We start from the raw sequence: 25,176 nt of genomic DNA on the forward strand, positions 1-25,176 counted from the left end.
CCGAATTTGTATTTATTTCTCCCTGTCGATACAATAATGGATTATCGACTTTTAATTAAAGCATTAAGAAACCAAAGTTTCTCTTTGGGACATCTCCTTAAATTTCCGGATGCAATCATTTGCAAACGTATATTTTTATTCAAATTATAATTGTTTTTTAGATTTTTTAATTATTAAACATGATTAATATTATAATATTTTTATTCAAATAATAATTATCTTCCTAAGTTTAAAATCATATATATCAGAATTATAAATGTTGAGCAATTCTGACGTTTTCAAAAGGCGAAAATATAAGACATTATTATATTTATTTAATTTAAATTAGGCCCATACTTGGCCCAAACTCAAATAAGTGCTTCAAGCCCATCAATACTAAATCTCTAAATAGACCATTCATTCACATTTTAAGGTAACCTCTCGTTCTAGTTCTTAAAATCTCCTCATTTTCTCTATTTTTGGGTAACGCTGACTTGAGGAGCAGATTGTTTTAGTCCTGTAATCATTGGCATTTCTAGTACTTTTTCGTGACACCGTTGACAATCTACTACTTATTTCTTTGTGTTTGTAGGAGTGACGTCTGCTTACTCAGAATCGACTCCCTGTTTTTATTTTACTACATCACATTTAGTTATAAATGAATTATAAATTTACTAACGAAGCATTTGAGTCAATTTATATGCATTTTTATTGTTTACCTAACTCAAACAACAAAAATTAAAATCTATTTCCCATTTAATTACTACACTATAATCATATTCATCACATTAAATTTCAAAATAACTCGATCTTAATGTAACATAAAGTAAGTGTTTATGGTGTATATATTTTAATAATAAAATATTAGTATTTAATTTATTATATATAATATAAAAAAAGGTCAAAACTATGGGGCCAACCGCCAAAGAATTATTGACCAACAGTTGTGAGTTGCACTCCATGCTCCCCACGCTAATTTATTGGCCTTCCCACTCCCGTGATCTGTACAGATGCAACTTTACGTGTAATTACCATTTACCCCCTCTATATTTTGTAAAATCCCACATAAGCCCCAATATATTTTATTTCCTATTTTATACCTTTCTCGAGGAAACAAAATCAACATTTTTAATGTGAAACAGAGGCCATGTGCATTTTTTGTATATTTTTAACATTTTTTTTCTTTTTGTTACAGACATTTTCTAATAATATTTTTAACACTTACAGCAATTGATATGTAAATACTTGAAAATTATTATTAAAATTACGAACTTTTACATGTAATATTTATGTATGATAATTACTTATAACTAGTTAGAATAACTTTTCGAGTCGGATTATTTGGTTAATTTTTTTAGGATTATCATATGTTAAAATAATTTACAACGATAAGAGTAAATTGACGTATCATAACACTAAAATTACTTATCTTAACATTTAATTTTTTATAATATACAATATAAGATAGTATAGATTGTATATATGACAGATCCATCGTATGTGATTTCAAAAACTTTGAATAAAAAAACTTTGCGTAAATTAGATCGACATCTCATATGAAAATTCAATAAAGTAAAAACCATTTGAGGAAAAATTGCATTAAAACCCTAAATTTTTTCAAAATCAGACATAAAACTTCATGAAAATTTAGATAAATCTGCTTGAGCTTTGAAAAGATGAAACGTGCTGTTTAAAAGACCATTGATTTTATGAAGGGGATTTTGTGATTGTTTGCGTTGGGGTGTCATTTCCAATTCCGGGAAGAACGTGAAGGGGCAGGTTGTTATTATTTGAACTTGAAGGATGCATCTGCAATTACCCAAACAAGATTGTCCCTTACGCAATGGCTCGCTTCTGCCCGATATATTCTACTGCATTAATAATGGTGAGAGCAGAAAGCGGACACAGAAGAAACATGAAAACCAACAGAGAAAACAAACATAAAATATTACACAGCAAGATTTATATAAAATTCAAAACGTCTTATTTAAGGATTTCGTGCGTTACATTGTGTAAAAGTGGCACACTCAACATCATCATTTATCCAAGTATAAAAGTATTAATCTATGCACTTTGTTTTCCACTGCCCACAATAATTTCTGTGCATCCCATGTTTTCCATCGCCGGAGCACTTTACCTTTTGGCCCATTTTGGTTTGTTGGATGTATGCGAGAAAGCAGTTGAGTTTCAAGAATGGGCTTTCCCAGTATGAGATGAAATCTTAAATACTGCGGGATTTTGTGGCAAAGTATCACCATTGGAGCAATTCTCAAGATGAGACCAGGTGGGTTTTTTTTTTTTTACTTTCGCACATTAAATTCCTTTTAATACTCTACACGTTATCTGTAATAGTGTTTGGTGGTTTTATTTATCGGGTCTTTTTTATTTTTTTCCCCTTCGCTGTTAATAGAAAGTTGGCATTTTTATTGAGAGTTTTGTGTAGAAGAGAGCAATATTTAGTATTATACAGAGAGTGGTGGTTGTTTAGCTCAGTCACTGGATATGTAACGGTAGAAGAGTGAGTTGAAGAGTAGGGTGGATTAATGGAGGATGGAGCTTTGACTTAGGAATGTGCTCGAAAAGAAAAAGGATGTACTTTTTCTTCATTATGCTGTATCTTGCACTAGTCTAGCTTGTTACCTTGAATTGAGTAATCATGGAGGAAGAAGGGACAGTCTTGTCCACTCAAGGCATTCACATGACTAGTAAGTGACTTGCATTATATAGGAAAAATTGCATAGAAAATTTGAAGTTGTGAACCAACTGCGGCGGCCTACACCTCTAGATGACCTGGCAATTGTGATGAAATAATATGAATATTCAGTATAGTTAACTTGTTTTTGCAATACAATATAAATCAACAAGGAAAGACAACCAAATCCACGGGATATGTAATCACCGATCTATGGAGAAAAGATGGAAGAGAACAACAACATATAGGCTTCCCTGACATACAAAATACAATTCACGTATCAAATATTTTTAGAATCTCCCAATATGCTGATTGTTCCAAGCTTGTGTGTCGTGTCCTCACATTGTTTTGGGAGGCCTTTCGCAAAAATATCTGCAACTTGCTTTTTTGTGGGAAATATATCATATACATACGCTTCCATATTTAAACTTTTCTATGATGAAGTGGCAATTAATTTGCTCATGCTTACATTAAAATCTCTTACATAAAGATACTATTCACATATCAAATACTTTTAGAATACCCAGCAGGAAATAACTTGCAAGTGACGCTGACAATATGGCAAGTTAATCGGTGCATTTACACTTTTTTGGTGGTCAGTCGGTCTTTATGATGATAGGAGTGGATTAGGATTTTAAACAATGAAAAGGAAGAGGAGTTTGTTTCTTTGCCTTTTTCTTTGCCATTTTCCAGTACCGAGTTTGTCTTTAATGAATTGTTTTGACATTGAGCCAGTGAGAGTAGCTAAACTAAGTGAACTGGATGCACAGTTGCTATAAAAGTAATACACCAGTGAGCTACTGGAGCTCATGTTTGCATTATAGATTTTGGGTCCTGACTATTGATATTACTCTTTGGTTAAAGTAATGAAAATTACTTAGGCGAGCTTATGCATGGGCATTCGGAAGAGAAACATATGAAATCTAAATATTGTAATGTGGTGATGAGGGTAACAAATTGGAGATTGTGTATCAAGAGTGCAACAGCTATCATTTCCATGGCCTTGAACAAGACACCTTGGGAATATCTGTTTATTTATTTACTCTTCAAGGTGTAGCATTCAGTTCACGGGTTGTGTTATTTATGTAAACAGGTATCCAGAAAAATGATTCTGACTCGTCCCCTGGGCCAAGTTTGGATGGAAGTTTTAGAAAGCTGGGATCTGGTTTGTTCTATTCAGTTGTTTTATTTTCATTTGCATTTACATTGAAAATTTTAGAACTTGAATCATTATGAAATTTGGAGTCTACAATCTTGCGTCTTAATTGATTTGAATGCGCTCTCTGGTATACTGCTTGAAACTTTAAAAGCTCTCTGGTATACTGCTTGAAACTTTAAAAACAGGAGGGAAAAAAGGGGGAAAATGAAAAGGGAATAACATTTTAATACTGAGTAGTTATCTTCCAAGTTTTATATATTATAGTTTTTCCTCTTTTCTAAATTATGGCAGATTTCACAACAGCAACAGCTTTTACGTGTTCAATCTCGAGCAATTCAAGCAAAGTTATACCAACTTCAAAAAGGGTGCATAAAGTCCTGAGGAGTATGCAATGAGGCTGGTTGATCCTAATCTATTTACCGAGTATCTTGAGGATTGGATTAGCGAGAATGTCTGTGGTAAAACAAGTTACGAGGAACAATGTTTTAGCTCTCCCTTTTTGATTGATGAACTGCGTACCTTCGATTTTGCGATGGAGGGTGTTTTATTTCAACAACTACTGCGGATGCCGTATCCACCTTATTCTTCCGACAATCTGAAAGAAGACGAATATCTTGCACTGGAGGATTTTATGCATACTGCCGCAGAAGGACTGTGGCGTGCATTTTGGCATAAGAATAAGCCTTTTCCATATTTTGTATCTTGTCCAAGTTACCCTGGATCGAAGTTTTATACAGTAGACAAAGCAATATCAAGGGGAAGACTCAAGGGGCTCTGTGGTGCAGCTTTATTGTCAAACAGTAATGGCAATTTAAATGCACATTGGGATGATGTTGTCATGCTCCTATTATTCAAACGAGATGTTCTGAAAGGTAATGAATTGGGGTTTTCTCCTTCTATTATTTGTGAAGCTCTTTTCTATGCTATTCACTTGCTGTTATCCAGGAGTTTGACCAAGTACGATAGTGTTACTGGTGATTATGTTTTTGTATCTGTTGTCGACTCGAAGTTTGGAGGTGTTGTTAAACTTGGTGGCAATCTTGGAAAACTTGAAGTGGACATTAGTAACCCATATGAATCTGTAGCGGAGTGGATCAAATTTCATGCAGAAGTAAGTATTTCCCCTGTAGACAAAATATGGAACAAGCTCGGAAATGTAAACTGGGGGGACTTGGGAACTTTACAGATTCTTCTGTCGATTTTTTACTCGATGATTTGGTGGAACGGGCCACCAAAAAAGTCGATGGCTTCCCTAGCAGAGAATCACAGTCGCCGACTCCAAAAGCGCCGAATGGAGAGTCAATTAAGTGAAAGAGAAAATGCTCTAGTAGCTTATAAACACGGTAACAACCACTATGGAGAAATCGTTGAACTAGACCATGAGAACAAACAGAACATGAAGATGACAAGTTCATGCTTAAAACTTAGACCGGGTGAAATAATATTGCTCGAGGATCGAAACCAGGAACTCAAAAGTTTCCAAATACAGAAATTTCTAGATGATAGGAGTGGTTGCTCATATATTGCTGCAGCTGCAGAGAATCCTGCTGAATTGTTGACTTTTTATGTTGGTGCTCATTCGTCTCGTCTGGAGCCATCTTGGGAAGACATGAATCTATGGTACCAAGTACAAAGGCAAACCAAAGTGTTGAATATCTTGAAACAGCAAGGCATTTCAAGCGAACATCTGCCTCAAATAATCGCATCTGGCCGAGTCATGCACTCTGGCCATTGTGAAAAGAAAAGCTTGAAAGGATGTTGTGACCATCCGTGGTGTGGAACCCCGATTCTCGTTGCATATCCAGTAGGTGAACCAGTTTCATCCATCATAGCTCATTATGGCCCATTTTCTGCTGAAGAATCAATACGCTGCTGCCGAGATTGCCTTGAAGCTCTGAGAAGCGCAAAAATGGCTAACATCATGAACGGTGATATCTCCCCGGAAAACATAATACACGTCGTTAACAACAAATATTCAATTAAAAGCAGATCATTTGTTCTCATCTCGTGGGGTCGTGCCATTTTGGAAGATAGAGACAGCCCTGCATTAAACTTACAGTTTTCATCAGCTCATGCCCTTCAGCATGGCAAGCTCTGTCCATCTTCTGACATAGAGAGCCTCATTTACCTCATATACTGTCTTTCTGGTGGATCAATGCAGCAGCAAGACTCGATCGAATCAGCATTGAAATGGAGGCAGCGATGCTGGACGAAGCGTTTAATACAGAAGCATTTAAGCAAGGTTTCGCCTCTCCTGAAAGCGTTTGCCGACTATGTGGATAGTATATGTGGAACACCCTATGCTGTTGATTATGATGTGTGGTTAAATAGACTGAATGGGGCTGTTGATGGATCAGTTGAGAAGGGGAAAATGGTTGAAGAGTCGCCTAGATCGAAGGATTTCGCAGAGTCTTCTGCAACTTCAGGTGGTGTGAATTCATCATAGAGAGCATTTTGAGTTCTTGTTTTGGTTGCCTTGATAATGGAGTTGGCCATTTAATTGACATTTTGGATTTGGTTGATTCATCTTATTTTGTCTTTGTTTAGATTTAAATTGGATTATTTGTATTAAACATATTTACTAGTTGTAGTTTAATTGTGCACAAATTGAATGAAAAGTAAATAACCATAAAACATTTCCTGTAAAATCAATAATTAAACTACAACTAGTAAAATCAATAATTTTTTAAATCCTATGCGTTTAAATCACAAATATAATATCCTTCAAAGGTTGCGAACAGCTCTCGAAATATCTAACAAAATAATTTGATTAAAAAAGTTCGAAATATTCATTGATGATTTCGAATACAAATTAAATATTCTTCTGACCGAATAAAAAAACTCGATTGTATCGATTCGAATAATCTGCACCTCGTTATTTTTTGAGGGAAAAATCTTTGGTAGTAGTTATCTATAATTTATTCGTTTCGACGATTGTAGTTATCACGTAACGGGCATGACGAACAACTATGACAACTGAGAATATGTGAAGAGTTGAAATAAAAATGGGATTAAAATAATTTTCTTTGAAAATAATATAACACTTTAATAATAATAATAACATGAATAAAAAAATGAATTTTACAATATTTCGTTTTAATTGTGGTAAATGTTTCGAGAAAATATATTGCTAAATGATCTCGGGAGTAAAAAAATAGGTTTAATATAGCAAGAAGATAGTTTTTACTATAGTATCAAATCTTTAAGATTTTATTTAGTAATATTATTAAATCATGCTTGAATTATATTTGCGTGGATGATAATTAACGCGAAACATTTTAAAATTTTAAATATAACGTGTTTGATGAAAATAAATTATATATCACTCTTAATTAAGAATTACCTTGGTTATCAATTATGGAAAAAAAAATCTTTTGTGCCTAAAATAATTTTTTTTTTCAAATTTTAAAAAATAAATAAAATTGAAGCACCATTTCGAGTGCACAACTTTTTTTGAAACAGTGTTGGAAGTTTAAAATCCTTCCGAAGCAAGTTTTTGTTATTGTTACTATTATTATTATTAGAATAGATTTACTTGATTGATTTTTCGGCAAACTTCATCCTGGCTCTACATAAACAGCCTTTCAAGAATAATACAAGTGGACGGTGTTTGCAGAATCAAGAAGAAAGAAGAGAGAATGGAAAAAGGAGAAAACTCAAGGGCCACCGCCTCCGGTGAAGATATTTGGGCTAAACTGGGTAAATTGATAAAGAATAAGAAGCAAGACATGATTTTTTTTAATGTTTTTTTTTAAGTTTAAAAGACTAAGCTTCTTGTTTCAGTCTTCTGTTTTTTATTGTGGGCTTTAATCTTTATCATATTGAGTCAACTCTGCGATTTGTAGAGTTTCTGGGTCTATGGAAATTTGATTATTAGAGTAAGATTGATCAAGTACTGTAGTGTGTCATGTGTGACCTTTGCTTGGCATAACGAAAGGTGTGTAGTGTTGTGTTCCTTGTGATTTTTTTGGTTGAATATTTCTTTTTTCAATTCAAATGATTGCCTCTTTTTGGGAATGTTAGCAAGCTGGAATCTTTTTGTGTCCCTTGTACAATTTTGGATTTTTGCTGGTGACTTAGATTCACTCTTTCTCTACTTTGGCCTTCATAAAATATTTGCTTCCATCTTTCTTCAGTGCCTTTGGACTCACGCTATCCAGATGTAGAATTGAGATCTGATAATGTCACTGTCTTATCGGAGATCAATAGTTCTTCAAGTGAAAAGCAACAGTGGTGCAGGATAGAAAAGAACAAGGATCAAGTTTCTGCCTTGATAAAGAATATTGTGGTTTGTGATTTTTTTAAAAAACTTGTGTTTACTGAATTTTTCTCTGATTTGTGTTAGTTTTGTGAAGAGTTTTTGTTGTGATAGAATTGTATCTGCTCAAAACTGAGCCATTATCTTTCTGAAAGTTTGTTGGAATGATCTTTAAATCATCTACTAAATTGCTGAATAAAATTTTTGCCTTTAACAATTGAAGATTGCTGTAAAACTGCTGCTGTTGGTCTTGAGAATGAACTCTCTTTTTGAATAAAACATGATGTTGGGGAAGATGAATTGGCTTCAACCAAAAAGTTAATGTCATTGATTCTTGGTTCAAATTTCATTTATTTGCCAATGGGGAATATTTGTTTTAGTTTTAATGGTTTTAATAATCTGATACTCTAACAAAGAATAAGTGTTATTAAAGTTTGGCGACAAGATCTGTCCCTTTGAAAGGTATCTATGTGCTGTGCATTAAACTTTGGTCTACAACACTATCATTTGCTTGACATTTGATACTGATTGAAATTTTTAGAGAAAGACAGTTGCATGTTTGATTCCTTTTGAGGTGCTATATATTCTGTTATAGATTACAATGCGTACTTTTAAAAATCTCCAAGCACTTGACAGCTATGTTTTTTGCTAGCTAGTTCTCATTCGATACTTGTTGATGACACGGTGATTCAAGGTGATGATACAGCTGCCATCACTTGTGGCAGCGAAATAATCCTGGGTCCTGAGGCTCAAGGTAAGAGTTAATGTTGGTCATTTCAATTTTTTAGTTGGTAATGCGTTTGACTCAGTGTGGATGTCATATTATGGAACTCTTAGTTGGTGGTAAATGTCTAACCACCTCTGTAAGTGTTGTAGCTGATCCTCTACAATAGCAACTAGTATTCATGCCTACTAGTTATTTTATTATAAGAAAAGCTGCAGGGAATAATTAACTATTATGATGAAACGGAAGCTGAGTTGGTGCAAAACAGAGAGAAAATCTGCAGAAAAAAACATGTATTAGAATGAAGGAATAAGTGTATAATCCGTACTCATCGATGTCTTTTGTTTGAACCTGTTCTTTTACCTTCTTTTCTTCCCACCATCAGCGTAACACTACCCTTCAGCTTTGTTTAGTTCAAACATGTGATACATCGCCAACGAGCATTGGAGGAACTTTACCACTAAGTTGCTGTGAATGCTTGAGATATTTTTACGGAATCTAATGTTCAAGGAGAATCACATTCTATTTGCATCTCTCTCCATGTGATACATCCCAATGAGCATCGGAGGAACTTTACCAGTGAGTTGCTGTGAATGCTTGAGAAATTTTTATGGAATCTAATGTCCAAGGAAAATCGCAGTTTATGTGCATTTCGCTCCATCTTGGTGTCCAAGCATCTGAAGCACTTTTCAGGACGCCATATAGTTGAGGCTCTGCTTTTTCAATTTCCAAAGTAGCTCATATTATTTTTTTCAAACACTAATGATGTTGGCTTCACATGTGTCTATCTTTATTATACACTGTAGAGTTGAAATGCATCAGCCATCAGTTATTCAGTTAATTAAAAAAATTACTTGAAATGTGATAAGATTGAAGTGCAGTAGTATTTGGTATAATAGCAACTAGTTCATTTTTTAGATTTCTTTACCAGCTGGTCAATAACAAAGCTTTCTGAAGTGTATTTTACAAAATTTCTCTGATGTTTGTAATTATTCCCCCAAGACCATTAATCTGTTAGAATTCAATACCTCTCCACATTTGTAAGAAGTTTGTTTGTTTAATCACAAACGATTGATGGTTACTTAAAATAATTAATATTTTATAAATTTCATATAAATGGGGGACTTAAGTTACCCATCTTTTAATGCTACCAGGGTTTGTGAAGTACAGATTTAAAGTAATGCCAGCCGAGGAAATTTGCAAGAAACAGCTGCAGGTGACAGAATCCGGCCTCAAGCGTAATCTCTGTTATCTCTTAATTTTGTTGATACAGTTGACATTATTGTAAATTTGTCTATGCCAGATAGTTCTTGATCCCGAACATACAAAATGTTCTATTTGTTTAAGTGTTTGGCATGACGTTGTAACTGTAGCTCCCTGCCTTCACAATTTTTGGTATGTCTCTTAACCTCCTCCTATTCCTATCAATTTCCATCTCAGATTTTTTTATCAGTTACCTCCTGTCTCATCCAGCAATGGGTGCTTCTCGGAGTGGTTGAAACAGTGCCAAGAGAAACATTCTAGCATTTTATGTCCTCAGTGTAGAGCAGTTGTACAATTTGTTGGAAGGAACCATTTTTTGCATAACATTGAAGAGGTAAGGGATTTTCCGCAGCCAGTATTGTATATAGCTGTTTATTTGTTATTAACTCACAAATTCAATCAGAGAATGTTTTCTCCATCTTGTCTGACTTTCTTAAATCTTTTAATAGTCGGTCACTATTTTCATCTGTGTTGGATTTTTTGTTCTTCTTTTAGAATTGTAGCAAACTAGAATATTTTTTGTCAAGCATTTTCCTATTTACTTTCTTGTCGAATTTCATGTTGTCAACTATAACAGCACTTTTTTTATTCCCTTGATCATGCAAATATGTAGGCAGATAGATGCCGGTGGGTTGTTTCCATCCAGTTCTTTGGTGAAAATTTGGTAGTCCATTAAATTAATAAATATGAATTTTTGTATTTTGAACTTAATTTCGGTTGAGAAAAGCTCAGAAAATATATTCATGGTGTTAAGTTCCATAAAGCTAAAGTCCAAATTCCAATCACGTAGAATGCACTCTTGCATCAGTTATTTGGCCTTTTGGAATGAGAGGGTATGGAATATAATTCTTTATGTCTTAAATTCTTATTTTATCTGCGCAGGATATATTGCAAGCTGATTCTACTCTTAGGCGTTCAAGTGAAGACATTGTACTTTTAGATTCACATGCGTCAATTAAATCTCCCCTTGTAAGTTGTATATTTTGTTGGCCTGATCAGAAAATAAGTCAGGCTTAGGCTGCAACTGAGGGATGAATTTTTAGCATGGTGAACTTGAGAATTCGTTATTTCTTTTCTTGTGTCATTGAAGTTATATTATTTGTTTGTATGCTTATCTATAAACCTGCTGCCATGCTTGATTTTTGCTTTGTGAGTCATATATATGCATTTATAAAATCAATGATAAAGCATTTAACGTTTTGTTTCTTCTCTCCTCTAAAGGACACTATAAGTTATTGAAGGACTACTTTGCACTGTGTGTTCAAATGTTTTAAGTAACTTACTTATACTATTCATTCTTCTGCATATACCCCATCCCACTAAATAGAGAAATCCTAGACCTTCCCATCCCACTTTCCAATTATCCACCAAACAACTTTGTAATCGATTCACTTCGGAAGCATTTGGATACCAAGTATTTTCTAAAATTTCTGATCGAGTTGAACATGGATGATTATAAAAAGCTCTCTAACCATATTTCTAGATGCCTTTTACGTGTGTTATGTCTAATTTTTCATCTTACACATCGTTTTAGGTTCATTAAGCTGTCAGAATTTGGTACATAAATTTAGAGTGACTGCTGACTGCTAATGTTTTTTTTATAGGTAATCAGCAGCGGAAGGAAATTTAGCAGGAAGAGAGCACGTGCTCCACCAGATGAGGAGAATGCACCATGCCCTCAATGTGGTAATCTTGAACATTTTATGACTTGAAATGTGAAAACTCTGGCTAATATTTTGGAGAAGGCAGATATACACCACTGTATTTTCATTGCAAACCATTAGCTACTTGTGAAATTGTCATGCATGTATCTCAGGCAACGAGTATGCTGGTTTCCAATGCAACCAAAGCACAATTCATCTTCAATGTCAAACGTGTGGTGGGATGATGCCTTCCAGATCAAATGCCAGTGTACCACAACACTGTAATGGTTTCCTTTCTTTGGGTTGGGGGGTGGAGGGCTCTGCAACTGTTGTTAGAACTAGGGCACTGGCAAAATTTTGACGTATTCTGATTGTAAATTCTGAATAGTTTTGTATATTTCTTACCTGTATCATATACATGGTTTAATTTATTAGGTTGAACAAACCTGAAAGTTTCAACAAAAGCCTCCTACATGAACCCTAACCACTAATTAACAAGAAACAAGTAAAAGAAAGAAAGAGGAGGGAGGAAAAGGAAATTGGTCATGGACTATCTAAATTTAGTTTTCCTTAATACTCTTTTGGAACGTTAAATAGGCATTTTCATTGTAGGTCCTGACATCACTGATGCAATACTTCAGAGTGAAATCATGTCCGAGATTATTGGGACTGAAGATGACCTTCATGACTATTTTCATAACATGGCAAAAAAAAAGTCATTTCCTACATTTTCATTTTTAAACAGATATTCTTAGGACTAAGCCTAAGCAGTAAACTGTCAAGAGTTTTTAGCACATAGTTGAAGTATTGTTTCATTACTATGGTTTGTGCCTTTGCCCATAAAAACCTTCCATTCAAGTGTTATGTTACCTTGATGATGGTCAGGTTGTTATTTACTTTGTAAATGATTATACATGTGACTGGCATCTCTGTTCTTCTAGAAGTAAGTAGAATCTAACTCGGAACTACCATAAATTGTTTGTATGTGAAAACAATGTGCACTGGTAGGAAAACCATTTGTTATGCATATATTTGCTCTGTGGTGCACTGTTTCGGTGTTAAATTGTATTTTCACCATATATTTCAACAAATCTGTACGAGCTTCAGAAGATTCCTTTCTTTGAAGGTTTAGGATGTGATCGTGCATTTTGTGGTGCCTATTGGCATTCCCTGGGGGTTACAGGAACTGATATCCATCCTGTCTGCAGTCGTGAAATTTTAAAACCCGTAAGCACATTGTTTTCTCCTGATGCTCATGCTCATTGATCATTAGCTCAGTTGCTGGTTGAGTGCTTATGGATTTTGTCTTTGACTTACTTTAATGTGTCTTATCATTTTGGACAATTGCGAAGTGCGGAGTTCCTTATCTTTCATCTTGTAAATATTGTTGTTTTTTTGTTGAGAACTCCATTTTCTATGTTTTTGTTTTTTCTTCTTGATGAATATTATTCTGCAGATTACGGAGCGGTCTGTCTCTAGGATACCCTTTTTGGTGCATGAAAAGAATAGACACGAACAAGACGTATGGAAAATCTTCATACTTCTCTTTCTTTACTTTGTTCTTTTCTTTCTTTTTGTTTGTCTTCAGGTTTATGTCTTCACATACTCTTTTCTCTTCGCAGATAACTGAAAAATGCTTAAGGCAGATGGGAAGATCATTGCAGGATGTCCTCTCAGAATGGGTCACGAAAATGAATAACCGAGAAATAGGCAAGTCCTCTTCACCACTTTTTTGATCATTTTTTTCATTTTTTTCCTGAACTAAGACAAATATTGTGCCTAATGTCTTCTGTAACTTGACACGTCTTGGATATCCTTGATGTCACTCTGGGTTAGTTTAGGATTTTAATTGGTGTGCATCTGCTTTGGAAATAAATACTGTTGATTTAAATATTTTGTTTTGGTTTTATCTTCTTTTCAGACAGGACAAGGCTACCATTGAATCATTCTGAGATGATCAATCCGCAAACATACGTCTGCAAGTAAGTTATTCTGTACATCACTATGTTATATATGTCTGCTTATATGCAAATCCAGTCCATGTCATATTTTGTAAACCCGAAAAAGTATTGAGAACTTATCGAATTCTGAACTTGGAATTTACTGTTTATTGAATATAATTAGACCTCTTAAAGTTTGTTAAAGATAATGGCTGCCACCGTGCTATTTACATTATCTTCCATTAAATCTAATTAGCACGCATGATGATCAAAATTCTATAACTCTTCTTGTCATAACTCTATTTTTACTTTGAGTCCAAGCACAAAGTAAATCGTTGTTTTTGTTTGTCCCTAAATGCAGTGAGTGCTACGACAAATTAGTCTCGTTTCTCTTATACTGGTTCCGAGTCACATTACCAAAACATGTAAGCTTCTGCTTCCTTGAGCAATTTTCAATTTCAGTGGCTCATGTTTATAAACTTGTATTAGTTAGACATCGAGTGGAATAGTATAGGCACGTTTTTTAACAACTTTCTTTCTGATTGTAGCCTAGCAATTTTTGACAACTTTCTTTCTGATTATTTTAACTCGTATCGGCGATTCTTCATATATCATTTCACTCATCAATAATTGTCATTTCTTGATGTTTATTTTCCTCGTGTAAATTTTTGTAGTACCTACCTCCGGAGGCACTACAGAGGCAAGACTGCTGGTACGGATCAGCATGTCGAACACAGCACCATAACGAAGAACATGCTCGTAAGAGGAACCATGTATGTCGCCCGACGAGGGGGGGTGCCCATATGTAGTAATATTTTCACTATGCTGTCCTATGTAGTGAAATGCTATGCAAAATCTGGCAAAACTTTACCAGTTAATGTTACGTTGTTGATTGTATCCTTTTATGTTACTGCAATAGCCATCATAATCTCACTACTTTTATTGTGCCTTGGGTTTCCTAGGCATGTAAATGAATCTAATTGGAAATCAAATAAATTTAAGATTTTGAAATCGAGCTCTTAGAACTTATCAATAATTTTGTAAGTTTCTTGATGTTTATATTAATAATCATATTTTACATATGTTTCCTAGTTATACAAGTTTGTAATTTTAGAAAAATTTTAATTTATGATATTGAAAGAGATCATGGTTTTATACATTGGTATTCCAAAAAATTATCATGTTATTAATTAATCAAGTCTAAGCCGGGATCGAAAAAAGTTTTTATTTTAAAAAGATTATTAATTTATCGAATATTAATTTATAAATATTCTATGGCATATATTTGAGATAACTAACATATGAAAAGAAGTTTATATAATCGAAATGTAAAGAGTATAAATATAGATTACTTTTTAAAAGTGTATATATATATATATATATATATATATGATATATTTCACAAAAAATTCCTATAAAAGTATCTCACGAGTCGATTTTATAAAATAAATATTTGATATGATCTTGTCTATGAAAAATATTATTTTTTTGTTATAAATATTATTATTTATTATATATATAAATCGAATCTATCCGTTTAATACATGTAAATACTTGATATCGTCCCAAGATACCTGTATAATGTAATAATGCCAAATATTTGTTCTCAATATGATTTCTAACTTCGAGGCAAACAAATTAATTAAATGGAAAGTAAATATGTGTCCAAAATTAATTGGTGACGTGTAGTGAAAAAACTAAACCACTCTCGTTTTGTCTGACTGTACGCTACACTCAAATTTGATTTGCGGGATTGGTGAGTTCTTTTAGAATTTTTATTTTGGGATTTTTCGTAAAACTCTTTCCTGTTTTATTCGATTAGTTGTCTTTCGTGTTTGTTATTATTTAGAATAACAGCCACTTATTGACAAATCTATATATAAACGACAATCAAGAAAAAGAATATTAGTCAACAAAACAGTTTCCCCCAATGAAAAATACAAATATAACGGACTAAAACAAAAAATTTACAACATAGGTCATCAAAATCGGAAATAGAAAAATATAATCGATAAAATTTGTAATTTTCCATTTTTAAAATAAATATCTCAAGCGAATATAAAACCAATCATATATAAATCAATTATGTCTAAAACAAATCCAAACCTTGTATGGATCAATTAATTGCTAAAATAAAGAAAATGATCACACACACATACACACACACGCGCGTAACTCCATATGCATAAAGTTGAGTAATTAAGCAAACGTCGCCAGTTTAGGCTCAAGTGGACGGACAAGGCAACGATCAAGAAGATCATCAACTGAAGTATAATTGTATTCAGGGTACAATGCCGACGCTTCCAAGTCATCCTCCGTTAACTCGAAATTCATCTGACATCCTTGGATGAATATATTATGAACGATCGAAACCGGGACGTTGTCCGGAAATGGCAAATCTGCGTCCATCATAACCAAAAATATGTTTATATATATATAAAAAGTTTTGATTTTTATTCCATGTATCAGCAGTGTTTAATGTTACTTCTGGAAAGATTGATGATTTCGTGCTCGGGAACATGGACCCTTGTTATGGTACGTCCCGTTTTGTTCTCCCATGCATCCACCAAATCGAGCTGGGATACGATGTTTTTTGGGGGTAGACAGATAATGACTCGATTCGCCACCCTCGGGTCGGTTGCTGCTTTCAACGTGTACGCCGCAACGTCTTCTTCATTATTCAACACCGCTGCACAAAAAGAATATATGTATCATATATATGACATGGGACATATATCTGTGTTTTACGAAAATAGTTACTGGCTTTTGATATATCTCTCACGGTCGATCGACGTGGGACGTTTCGTACCTTTGGCATCACCATTTTCATATAGAGTAACTTCATGGGAGTTTTCATCACGTGGATGAAGAAAATAATCAACAAAGTATGCTGCAAATGAATTTGCAGAAACATACGTAAAGGGGATCCCGGCTTCTTCGGTCGCCCTCCTTATTTTCTTCTTGTTGTCGAGCAATTTTTGGAATGGTGGCAATGCACCACTTACTCGATCCACTTCATTCCCATATTCCGATGGAACAAATCTCTGATTTTTTTTTTTTGGTAATAAAAATAAAACCCATTATTTTCATGCAAAATTGTAATCAATATTTAGCAATTGAAGGAAATTAAAAATCAGAATGAATCACCTTTACATTGCCTGCCTCTTTCATGGCATTGATAATCTTGAGCTGTTCGAGATGTTGAGGAACAGCAAGTGCGGATATCACGATATCCACCTCTTTCACCAATGAAACGAGCTTGTTGTGCTCGTCGAGTCCACCCTTTTCGAAAACAAAAAAGAATTTACTTGCAGATATTAAAAATTGAGAAAATAGTTAAATTTGTCTGCTGACCTCATTTTGATTTTAGTTCTATAAGTTACGTGTCAGTTTTAGTGCAATGACTTTGATCTTGCTGCGATTTGTCATTTTTTCCGAAGGATGACCAAAACCAAAATGAGACCAACTTACATGACCCATCAATAATATTATAATTAGTTTCCCTTAAACGTTTGTATTTATGAAAAACAATTATCTTGTATTATCAAGCAAAACATGTTTTTGCTTGTTCCTTGTTAATCTTTTCTTATTTTCCCATAAGCGTGTTTTTCATTTATCAACGTGTTTTTCATTTCTCTCTGTATTGATATAAAAGAGGCACATGACGGTTATTGTACTTACTTCTTCGAGACTTCCATTTTGGGTATTGAATGAAACCCCATTTCTTCAGCTTTCGCCATTCTTTTCTTAATTTCTGATATGGTATCAGAGCTTGAATTTCTAAGCTGAAACTCTGATTATCTTCAATGGCGAGAGGAAATCAAGTACCAATTTCTCAAGCTACGAGCTCAAACAACTCAGGTGGTCGAGTATCTTACGAAGACTCGAGTAGCCCATTCTATCTGCAAAATGGCGATCATCCTTGTTTGGTCTTGGTTTCTCATTTACTTGCAGGTAGCAACTATAATAGCTGGAGTAGAGCAATGTCAATGGCTTTGACCGCTAAGAATAAACTTTTGTTTGTTGACGGTACGCAATTACGCCCTCCATCTGGTGATTTGTTATATGCAGCGTGGATCCGATGTAATAGCATGGTGATCTCGTGGATTTTGAATTCCGTCAGCCGAGAGATTGCGGATAGCTTATTATACATGTCCACGGCATATGAAATTTGGAATGATCTAAGAGATCGATTTCATCAAAGTAATGCTCCGAGAGTTTTTCAAATTAAGAAACTCTTAACTGGACTACACCAAGGCTCAATGGATATTAGTTCATATTACACTAGAATGAGAACTTTGTGGGACGAATTGAAAGATTTCCAGCCGATTTCCGTGTGTCACTGTGGTTCGATAAAGGAATGGCTGGATTATCATAATCAGGAGTGTGTGATGCAGTTCTTAATGGGTTTAAATGAGTCATATGCTCAAATCCGTGCTCAGATCTTAATGATGGAGCCACTGCCAGTGATTTCGAAGACTTTCTCTTTGGTAGTTCAGGAGGAGAGGCAAAGATCGATACATCATGATGCTTCTGTAACTCTGCCAGATCAATCACTAGCCTTCAATACCTCGAACGTTGCAGCTGTAAGAGGTGCTCTTACCATTAAGGGGACTAAGTTTGATAGGCCTGTTTGTTCACATTGCCACTTTCCCAATCACACTGTTGATAAATGTTACAAATTGCACGGATATCCTCCGAGTCATCCAAGGTATAAGCAGAAATAGAATGAAGGAAAAGTCCAGATTAATCATACTCGTAGCTGTTCTGATGTGCCACTGCCAACTACTGGTGAAGAGAGTGAAGGAAGAGTCCATGTTAATAATGCTCGCAGCTATTCTGATGCGTCACTGCCAATTACTGGTGAAAATCTGAATCCAGAACATTTCCGGCAGCTTATTGCATTTTTAAGTTCGCAACTTCAGCTTGGTAGCAATACTTTGGTTTCACAGCGCCAACCTGATACTGCACTTTGTTTCACCGGTACATCCTCATTATTCACTACCTCTACTTCTGCCTTTACCTTATCTTGGATCATAGACACAGGTGCCACACACCATATTTGTTGTTCTTTGAAGTCTTACCATGCCTTCAAACCGTTTTATTCTAGTGTCACATTGCCTAATAATTCGATTGCATCGGTTACCCACATAGGGACAGTTAAGTTGTCACATGAACTAATCCTGAAAGATGTTCTTTATGTCCCTCATTTCAAATTTAACTTGTTGTCCATCAGTTCCTTAACCAAACAAATTCCTTGCTCAGTATCTTTTCTTCATGATTCTTGTCAAATCCAGGTTCTCAACCAGGACAAGATGATTGGGATGGGTAGAAGAGTGGGCGACCTGTACATTCTATGTCATTTTCCAGCTTCTACTACAATTTGTAATGTTTCCCTTTCCAAGTCTCAACTTTGGCATTATAGATTTGGACATGCTTCTTTTCCCAAGTTATCTGTTTTGGGAAAGGCTTTGGACATTAATCCCATCAATAACAATGATATATTGAACTGTGAAATATGACTTTTGTCAAAACAAAGACGATTGCCATTTATTTCCAATAATTCATTGTCCGATAGTCCTTTTGATTTGATTCATATTGATGTTTGGGGTCCTTTTAATCCTCCAAGTGTTGATGGATTCAAATATTTTCTCACAATTGTTGATGACCAATCTCGATACACGTGGATTTATTTGCTTAAGTCTAAATCCGATGTGCTCCATATATTTCCTTCCTACTGTCGGATGATTCGTACACAGTTTGACAAAAAAATAAAGTCAGTTCGATCCGACAATGCTCCCGAACTTCGGTTCTCTGAATTTTTCAAGTCCGAAGGAATCATTCCATTTCATTCTTGTGTGGAGCGTCCACAACAAAATTCTCTCGTAGAAAGAAAGCACCAACACATTTTGAATGTGGCCCGGGCCCTACTTTTTCAATCTCATATTCCTTTAGTATACTGGAGTGATTGCATTCTCACATCCGTATATCTTATTAATCGTACACCTACATCCCTTTTGTCAAACAAATCTCCCTTTGATTTACTTTTTCATAAAAGTCCTTCATACTCTCATTTAAAGGTGTTTGGTTGCCTGTGCTATGGTTCAACTCTCCTTAGCCATCGTACCAAATTTTCTCCCCGCGCAATCAAATATGTTTTCCTCGGTTATTCCCCTGGCTACAAAGCATATAAATTGCTTAATCTTCTCACAAATGAGATTTATATATCTCGAGATGTAACATTTCACGAAAATGTTTTCCCTTTCCAATGTAAATCTTCCTCTTCTGTGGACACCACATTCTTCTCTGATTCTGTTCTACCAACCCAGGCTCCTCTTTCTTCACAGCCTTTAAAACCTCCGGCTGCAAGCTCCAATAACGATGTTGCTGCCCGTCCACATCTAGTTCCCACTAAACCTGCATGGTTGACTGAATATCAATGTTATGCCACTGCATCTTCTTCTCATTCATCCACAGCTCATCCTTTATCTTCTGTTCTTAGCAACCATAAACTTTCCATTCCTTACCAAGCCTTTGTTCACAACATATCTTCCATTGTTGAACCCAATACTTTTCTCCCAAGCTGTTGTGAAACCAGAGTGGCGCGAAGCCATGGATGCTGAATTGCAAGCTCTGGAAAGCAATCGAACTTGGTCTATTGTTCCCTTACCACATGGGAAGAGTGTTGTGAGGTGTCGCTGGGTATATAAGGCTAAATTTCGAGCTGATGGCACACTAGAAAGGTATAAAGCACGGTTGGTTGCCAAGGGATACACACAACAGGAGGGGGTGGACTATTTTGAAACATTCTCACCTGTGGCCAAGATTGTCACGGTCAGAACATTGCTGGCGTTGGCTGCAATCCGTGGTTGGTCTCTTACTCAACTTGATGTCAATAATGCTTTCCTACATGGTGATTTAGATGAGGAGGTGTACATGTCCTTGCCTCCAGGATATCAACAAAAGGGGGTAAATCTTCCCATGAATGCAGTTTGCAAGCTCCACAAATCTTTGTATGGCCTTAAACAGGTTTCACGTCAATGGTTTTCCAAATTTTCATCTACATTGCTCACCATTGGTTTTCATCAGTCACATGCTGATAGCTCTTTGTTTACTCGAACACTGGGTGATGTTTTTTTGGCATTATTGGTTTATGTGGACGACATTGTCATTGCCACGAATAATGAGCAGGATGCCTTAGACTTGAAGATGTTCTTGAATAGTCATTTTAGACTAAAAGATTTGGGCAGCTTGAGGTACTTTCTGGGGATAGAAGTTGCAAGATCTTCTCGTGGCATCTCCATTTGTCAACGACACTATGCACTTCAACTACTTACTGAGGCGGGTCTCTTAGGATGCAAGCCTCGCACAACACCCTTGGATGTCAATTCAAAGCTAAACACTGAAGATGGTGACTTATTGAGTGATCCTCCTTTATATCGACGGCTAATGGGAAAGCTCTTGTATTTAACCATCACAAGACCTGATCTTGCCTATTCAGTCAACAAGCTAAGTCGGTTTGTGTCTAAGCCTCGAACTCCACATCTTCAAGCCGTATATTCGGTACTTAAGTATGTGAAAGGCACGGTTGGTCAAGGTCTCTTTTATGGACAATCAACCCCACTCAAACTTAGTTTTTTTTCTGACTTGGATTGGGCAGCTTGTCAAGACACTCGGCGCTCAGTTTCTGGATATTGTGTTCTTCTTGGTGAGTCCTTAATATCGTGGAAATCCAAGAAACAACAAACCGTTTCCAGGTCATCCGCTAAAGCAGAATACAGGTCGATGGCCAATGCTACTTGTGAGGTGATTTGGCTATTATCATTGTTGAAGGACCTCTGCATTTCTTGTGCTGCACCTGCCGTGTTGTTTTGTGACAGTCAATCGGCTATTCACATTGCATCCAATCCTGTTTTTCATGAGAGAACGAAGCATATTGAAATTGATTGCCATATTGTGCGAGAAAAACTTCGCAGTGGACTCATCAAGATACTACATCTTTCAACGCATTTGCAGCTTGCTGATTTGTTTACCAAGTCACTACTGCCGACTCGCTTCCGCATGTTATTGTCCAAGATGGGGATTCACAACATCCATGCTCCATCTTGAGGGGGCGTATTATCAAGCAAAACACGTTTTTGCTTGTTCCTTGTTAATCTTTTCTTATTTTCCCATAAGCGTGTTTTTCATTTATCAACGTGTTTTTCATTTCTCTCTGTATTGATATAAAAGAGGCACATGACGGTTATTGTACTTACTTCTTCGAGACTTCCATTTTGGGTATTGAATGAAACCCCATTTCTTCAGCTTTCGCCATTCTTTTCTTAATTTCTGATATCTTGTATCTGAAGAAACACGATTATCTTACTTGGAAAACGATAACTCAGCTCCCATGGATTCAAAATCTTTGACAAGTTGAATCTTCGAAGGATCGGAGTTGGACTCAACGGGGCGAATATAGGCATAAGTAGGATGGCCCGAAGAAATGCTTGCCTTGATCAAGTATTTACCCAGATAACCAGTAGCACCAAATATCAAAACTTTGCTCTTCGAAATTGCCATCAAACTGTAAGTTGAACTCTAAATCCCTTGATATTTGTTCTAGGTTTATGCCTAACAATCGATTTTAACTTATATTATCAAATTATCGCATATCCTTTATTGGTTCAGTTGTATGGAACTAGAACTTAACAGCATAGGCCTTTTTATAATAGAAGTCTCTATCAAATAATTTTTTTTTATGACGTAGCAACCCATGGCTGCTACCTGTCGATAGCATTGAGTAAATATTCGAGCTGACATGATAACATGCAAACTACATTAGTCGGATAAACTTCACTCGGTAAACCCTATATGACAAATTCGTCTGAAAAAAGTGTTGGTAGGAAGAGGGGATAGACCGATCATTTGGTCGGATGGCGTGCCTTTTCTTTTTCTTTTTTTTTCTTTTTCCTTCGGTCATTTTATGATTTTTTAAATTATGTATTTTTTAATTGTTTTTGTTTTTGTTTTTTTCACAAAAAATAAACTATATAAGTATACAACGTGAGCATCATGTTACTAGTATATATTAAACCACAACTTTTGATTGTTATAGTCAAATTACAACAAAGTAAAATTATCCTTATCTCCCCAATTTTTTTTTTGGATTAAAAATTGATATTTATGTTTAAAAAATTATTAAAAATAGAAAATTTTAATTTAATTTCTACTTTTTTAACCGATAATACTTATTAAAAAAAATCAATAATACATGCACACAACTCAATGTGACGATGCAGACCAAATCCAATACGCAATTAATATAGGAAGAGCAATACGAAAGAAGAAATGGTTAACGACGACATGATAAAATTTATTTAAATAAAGATGAAGATTTAGTGTAACGTCTCGGATTTGACGATTGTCTCCATGACAACGGCGATCACCATCGCCCTCTTCGGCTCCGGGCATCACATGCCCACCATCTTCCGCTTGGTTCGTCCTCGAACCACACCGTACTAGGAGAGGTCGACTCTGATACCAACTGTAAAATCCCGGATTCGACGACTGTCCATACTGTACCAAGACGAATCTTTCCAGCGTGATGATGTCCTTACTCACATGCACCCTAGGAAATTTCTCAGGAGGTCACATATCCCAAAATTGTCCCAAGTAATGCACTTTTAACTTTGGAGTTCTTATGTGATGAGCTCCCGAAAAGAAGATGAACCTTCTTGATATGAGTAGTACCTATCAAATCTTTTAAGCACTCCTCAGCTGCACAGTCTCATGTCTGAACAGTTTTGGAATCTCCCTCACTCTGGTGTGGGATCGGTTTATTCATGTTCCTTTCGCCTAGAAGTCTGGCAGGAGCCGCTCATTGTCCGTACAACCTCATGACACGGTGATCGTCCCCCGCCTTCTTCGACCCCGGACATCACATTTAATATGGGATAAAACACAATGACATAATAGGAAGATTCATAAAGTAACCTCACTTAGTAGGATAAAGATTTTAATGGTTGTTTTTGTAACAAGCTGTTAAAATAATTTTATGATAAATATATATAGATCGTGTGTGTTCCACGACTCGCTAGTTGTTATGTATATCTTACATATAAAACAAGAGGGCTTTAGACTAACTTTGGTGCAACATATCTTATTCACCTTAAAAAAATCTTTTTAATTTATAAAAGTATTTATTTATTTTTTTATCAATTTATATCGATAAATTTTTAGATATCATTTATAATTTAAAAAATATACAAAAATCAATAATAATTATTCTAAGTGTGTAAACATGTATTGCCTGCTCCGAGACACTAGTAAAAGTGTAAGACATAAAAAATGTTTGACACATGTTTATTAAGTTCAATATGTGTCGTGCAACACCTCATTTTGATGTACAATATATATTTTTGGAAAGATAGTTTAAAAACACGACGTCCACAAACATTGAAGAAACTAGCTAGCCTCCACACTATATTTATATTATAATTATAAATTCTAATTAATGGTGGTTTATTTTATAAGATTGCATAAATGAGCTGAGATGGAATATTTTTTGGATAGTTGTAATTAATAAATGTTGTAATAGATAGATTATGCATGAACGACTTTAAATGTTTATCTCTAGAATGTCCTACCATAATTTCCCATCGAATTAAATTTTTCACACGCATAAAAATTTATCTTTTTACAATATAATACTACTTCGTGTCTCAATTATATAGACTAGGATTTATTTTTTTGTCCCAAACATAAACCATATTTAACAATTTTTTCTACTGTTTTACTAATATATCGATATTTACTAAATCTTGAAAAACGTGTAGTATTTTTCGAATAAAATAATAAATTTGTTTTTGTTTTAATGATTTTTCTTAATCTGTGTGTGAAAACAAACTATCTTATATATCTAACGACATGGAATGTTTTATGTTTGTATTTACAATATCATCGTCACGATTATTGCATTCAAAGTTGTAAGAGTTCAAACATTCGAGTATGAAAATTAGGTTGCATGACATGAACATGACAATTATTAAGATTTATGGCCACAAGAGTCTATTCTTAGTTAAGTCAAGTCCTTTACTCCACCTCTTGTGCAGAGATATTAGTTTGATTGTTTTGCCTATGAAATTTCTCTTTACGTTCACAATGATAATACGTCTGTAATGCATCGTACGCCTCATGATAAGCCTCGGAGTACAGTGATTTATTGAAAAATAGATATTCATCAAAAAATAAAGATAACAAAATTTGTATTTGGTCTCTGCTATTTTATAAATGACAAGCCACGAAAAAATTGTTTCGAGTGTTATTTTATTTTATTATTTTGTTGAAATGAACTGAAATTTTTCATTAATAAGAAAGTCTAATGTTTTTAGTGTTATGATTTGATTTGATTGAGGTATTTAAAATACATGCTCTGCAGTTAAAAGTTAAAACTTATATTACATCTAACGTACGTGTGTGCAGATATTCTAGTATTATATTAAAGTTTAACCCTATGTATTAAATATACTCATGTGTT

At 34.9% G+C, this 25,176-nt stretch overlaps 3 protein-coding genes across 4 annotated transcripts; 2 read left to right on the forward strand and 1 right to left on the reverse strand.

Moving 5' to 3' along the window:
• The first annotated feature begins 1,878 nt into the window (after positions 1 to 1,878).
• Positions 1,879 to 6,376, forward strand: LOC142518363 (uncharacterized). Of its 2 annotated transcripts, none has more exons than XM_075621157.1 (3): positions 1,879 to 2,263; positions 3,765 to 3,836; positions 4,122 to 6,376. In XM_075621157.1, exon 3 carries the CDS (start codon positions 4,222 to 4,224, stop codon positions 6,274 to 6,276), a length of 2,055 nt encoding a protein of 684 aa, XP_075477272.1. In that variant the 5' UTR covers positions 1,879 to 2,263; positions 3,765 to 3,836; positions 4,122 to 4,221; the 3' UTR covers positions 6,277 to 6,376. The 2 variants fall into 2 exon arrangements, with proteins under 2 accessions (XP_075477272.1, XP_075477341.1); XM_075621226.1 differs by having other exon boundaries at positions 4,134 to 6,376.
• A 2,321-nt stretch (positions 6,377 to 8,697) lies between these two features.
• LOC142518493 (uncharacterized) lies at positions 8,698 to 14,606 on the forward strand. Its single transcript, XM_075621304.1, has 13 exons — positions 8,698 to 8,842; positions 9,967 to 10,028; positions 10,116 to 10,207; positions 10,286 to 10,409; positions 10,958 to 11,044; positions 11,680 to 11,761; positions 11,892 to 11,999; positions 12,845 to 12,945; positions 13,175 to 13,240; positions 13,341 to 13,432; positions 13,644 to 13,700; positions 14,020 to 14,083; positions 14,333 to 14,606. Exons 2-13 carry the CDS (start codon positions 9,993 to 9,995, stop codon positions 14,465 to 14,467), a joined length of 1,044 nt encoding a protein of 347 aa, XP_075477419.1. The 5' UTR covers positions 8,698 to 8,842; positions 9,967 to 9,992; the 3' UTR covers positions 14,468 to 14,606.
• Positions 14,607 to 15,816: 1,210 nt separating this feature from the next.
• LOC142516175 (isoeugenol synthase 1-like) lies at positions 15,817 to 22,279 on the reverse strand. The gene is made up of 5 exons (XM_075619841.1): positions 22,042 to 22,279; positions 16,806 to 16,965; positions 16,468 to 16,702; positions 16,144 to 16,347; positions 15,817 to 16,057 (listed from the first exon to the last, which is right to left on the reverse strand). Exons 1-5 carry the CDS (start codon positions 22,218 to 22,220, stop codon positions 15,858 to 15,860), a joined length of 978 nt encoding a protein of 325 aa, XP_075475956.1. The 5' UTR covers positions 22,221 to 22,279; the 3' UTR covers positions 15,817 to 15,857.
• Between the last annotated feature and the right edge of the window lie 2,897 nt (positions 22,280 to 25,176).

Source organism: Primulina tabacum, chromosome 1, assembly GCF_025594145.1.
Source record: "Primulina tabacum isolate GXHZ01 chromosome 1, ASM2559414v2, whole genome shotgun sequence".
Classification (NCBI taxonomy): Eukaryota; Viridiplantae; Streptophyta; class Magnoliopsida; order Lamiales; family Gesneriaceae; genus Primulina; species Primulina tabacum.

What these genes read in the sequence shown, in the direction of transcription:
- LOC142518363 (XM_075621157.1), top strand. Translation starts at nt 4,222, where the DNA reads ATGAGGCTGGTTGATCCTAATCTATTTACCGAGTATCTTGAGGATTGG.
- LOC142518493 (XM_075621304.1), top strand. Translation starts at nt 9,993, where the DNA reads ATGCCAGCCGAGGAAATTTGCAAGAAACAGCTGCAG. An exon ending in TTTGCAAGAAACAGCTGCAG is followed by an intron (nt 10,029 to 10,115) that starts GTGACAGAATCC and finishes TGTCTATGCCAG; the next exon opens with ATAGTTCTTGATCCCGAACA. An exon ending in CCGCAAACATACGTCTGCAA is followed by an intron (nt 13,701 to 14,019) that starts GTAAGTTATTCT and finishes CCCTAAATGCAG; the next exon opens with TGAGTGCTACGACAAATTAG.
- LOC142516175 (XM_075619841.1), bottom strand. Translation starts at nt 22,220, where the DNA reads ATGGCAATTTCGAAGAGCAAAGTTTTGATATTTGGTGCTACTGGTTAT. An exon ending in TTTGAATCCATGGGAGCTGA is followed by an intron (nt 16,966 to 22,041) that starts GTTATCGTTTTC and finishes AATATCTGCAAG; the next exon opens with TAAATTCTTTTTTGTTTTCG. An exon ending in TGAAAATGGTGATGCCAAAG is followed by an intron (nt 16,348 to 16,467) that starts GTACGAAACGTC and finishes CTTTTTGTGCAG; the next exon opens with CGGTGTTGAATAATGAAGAA.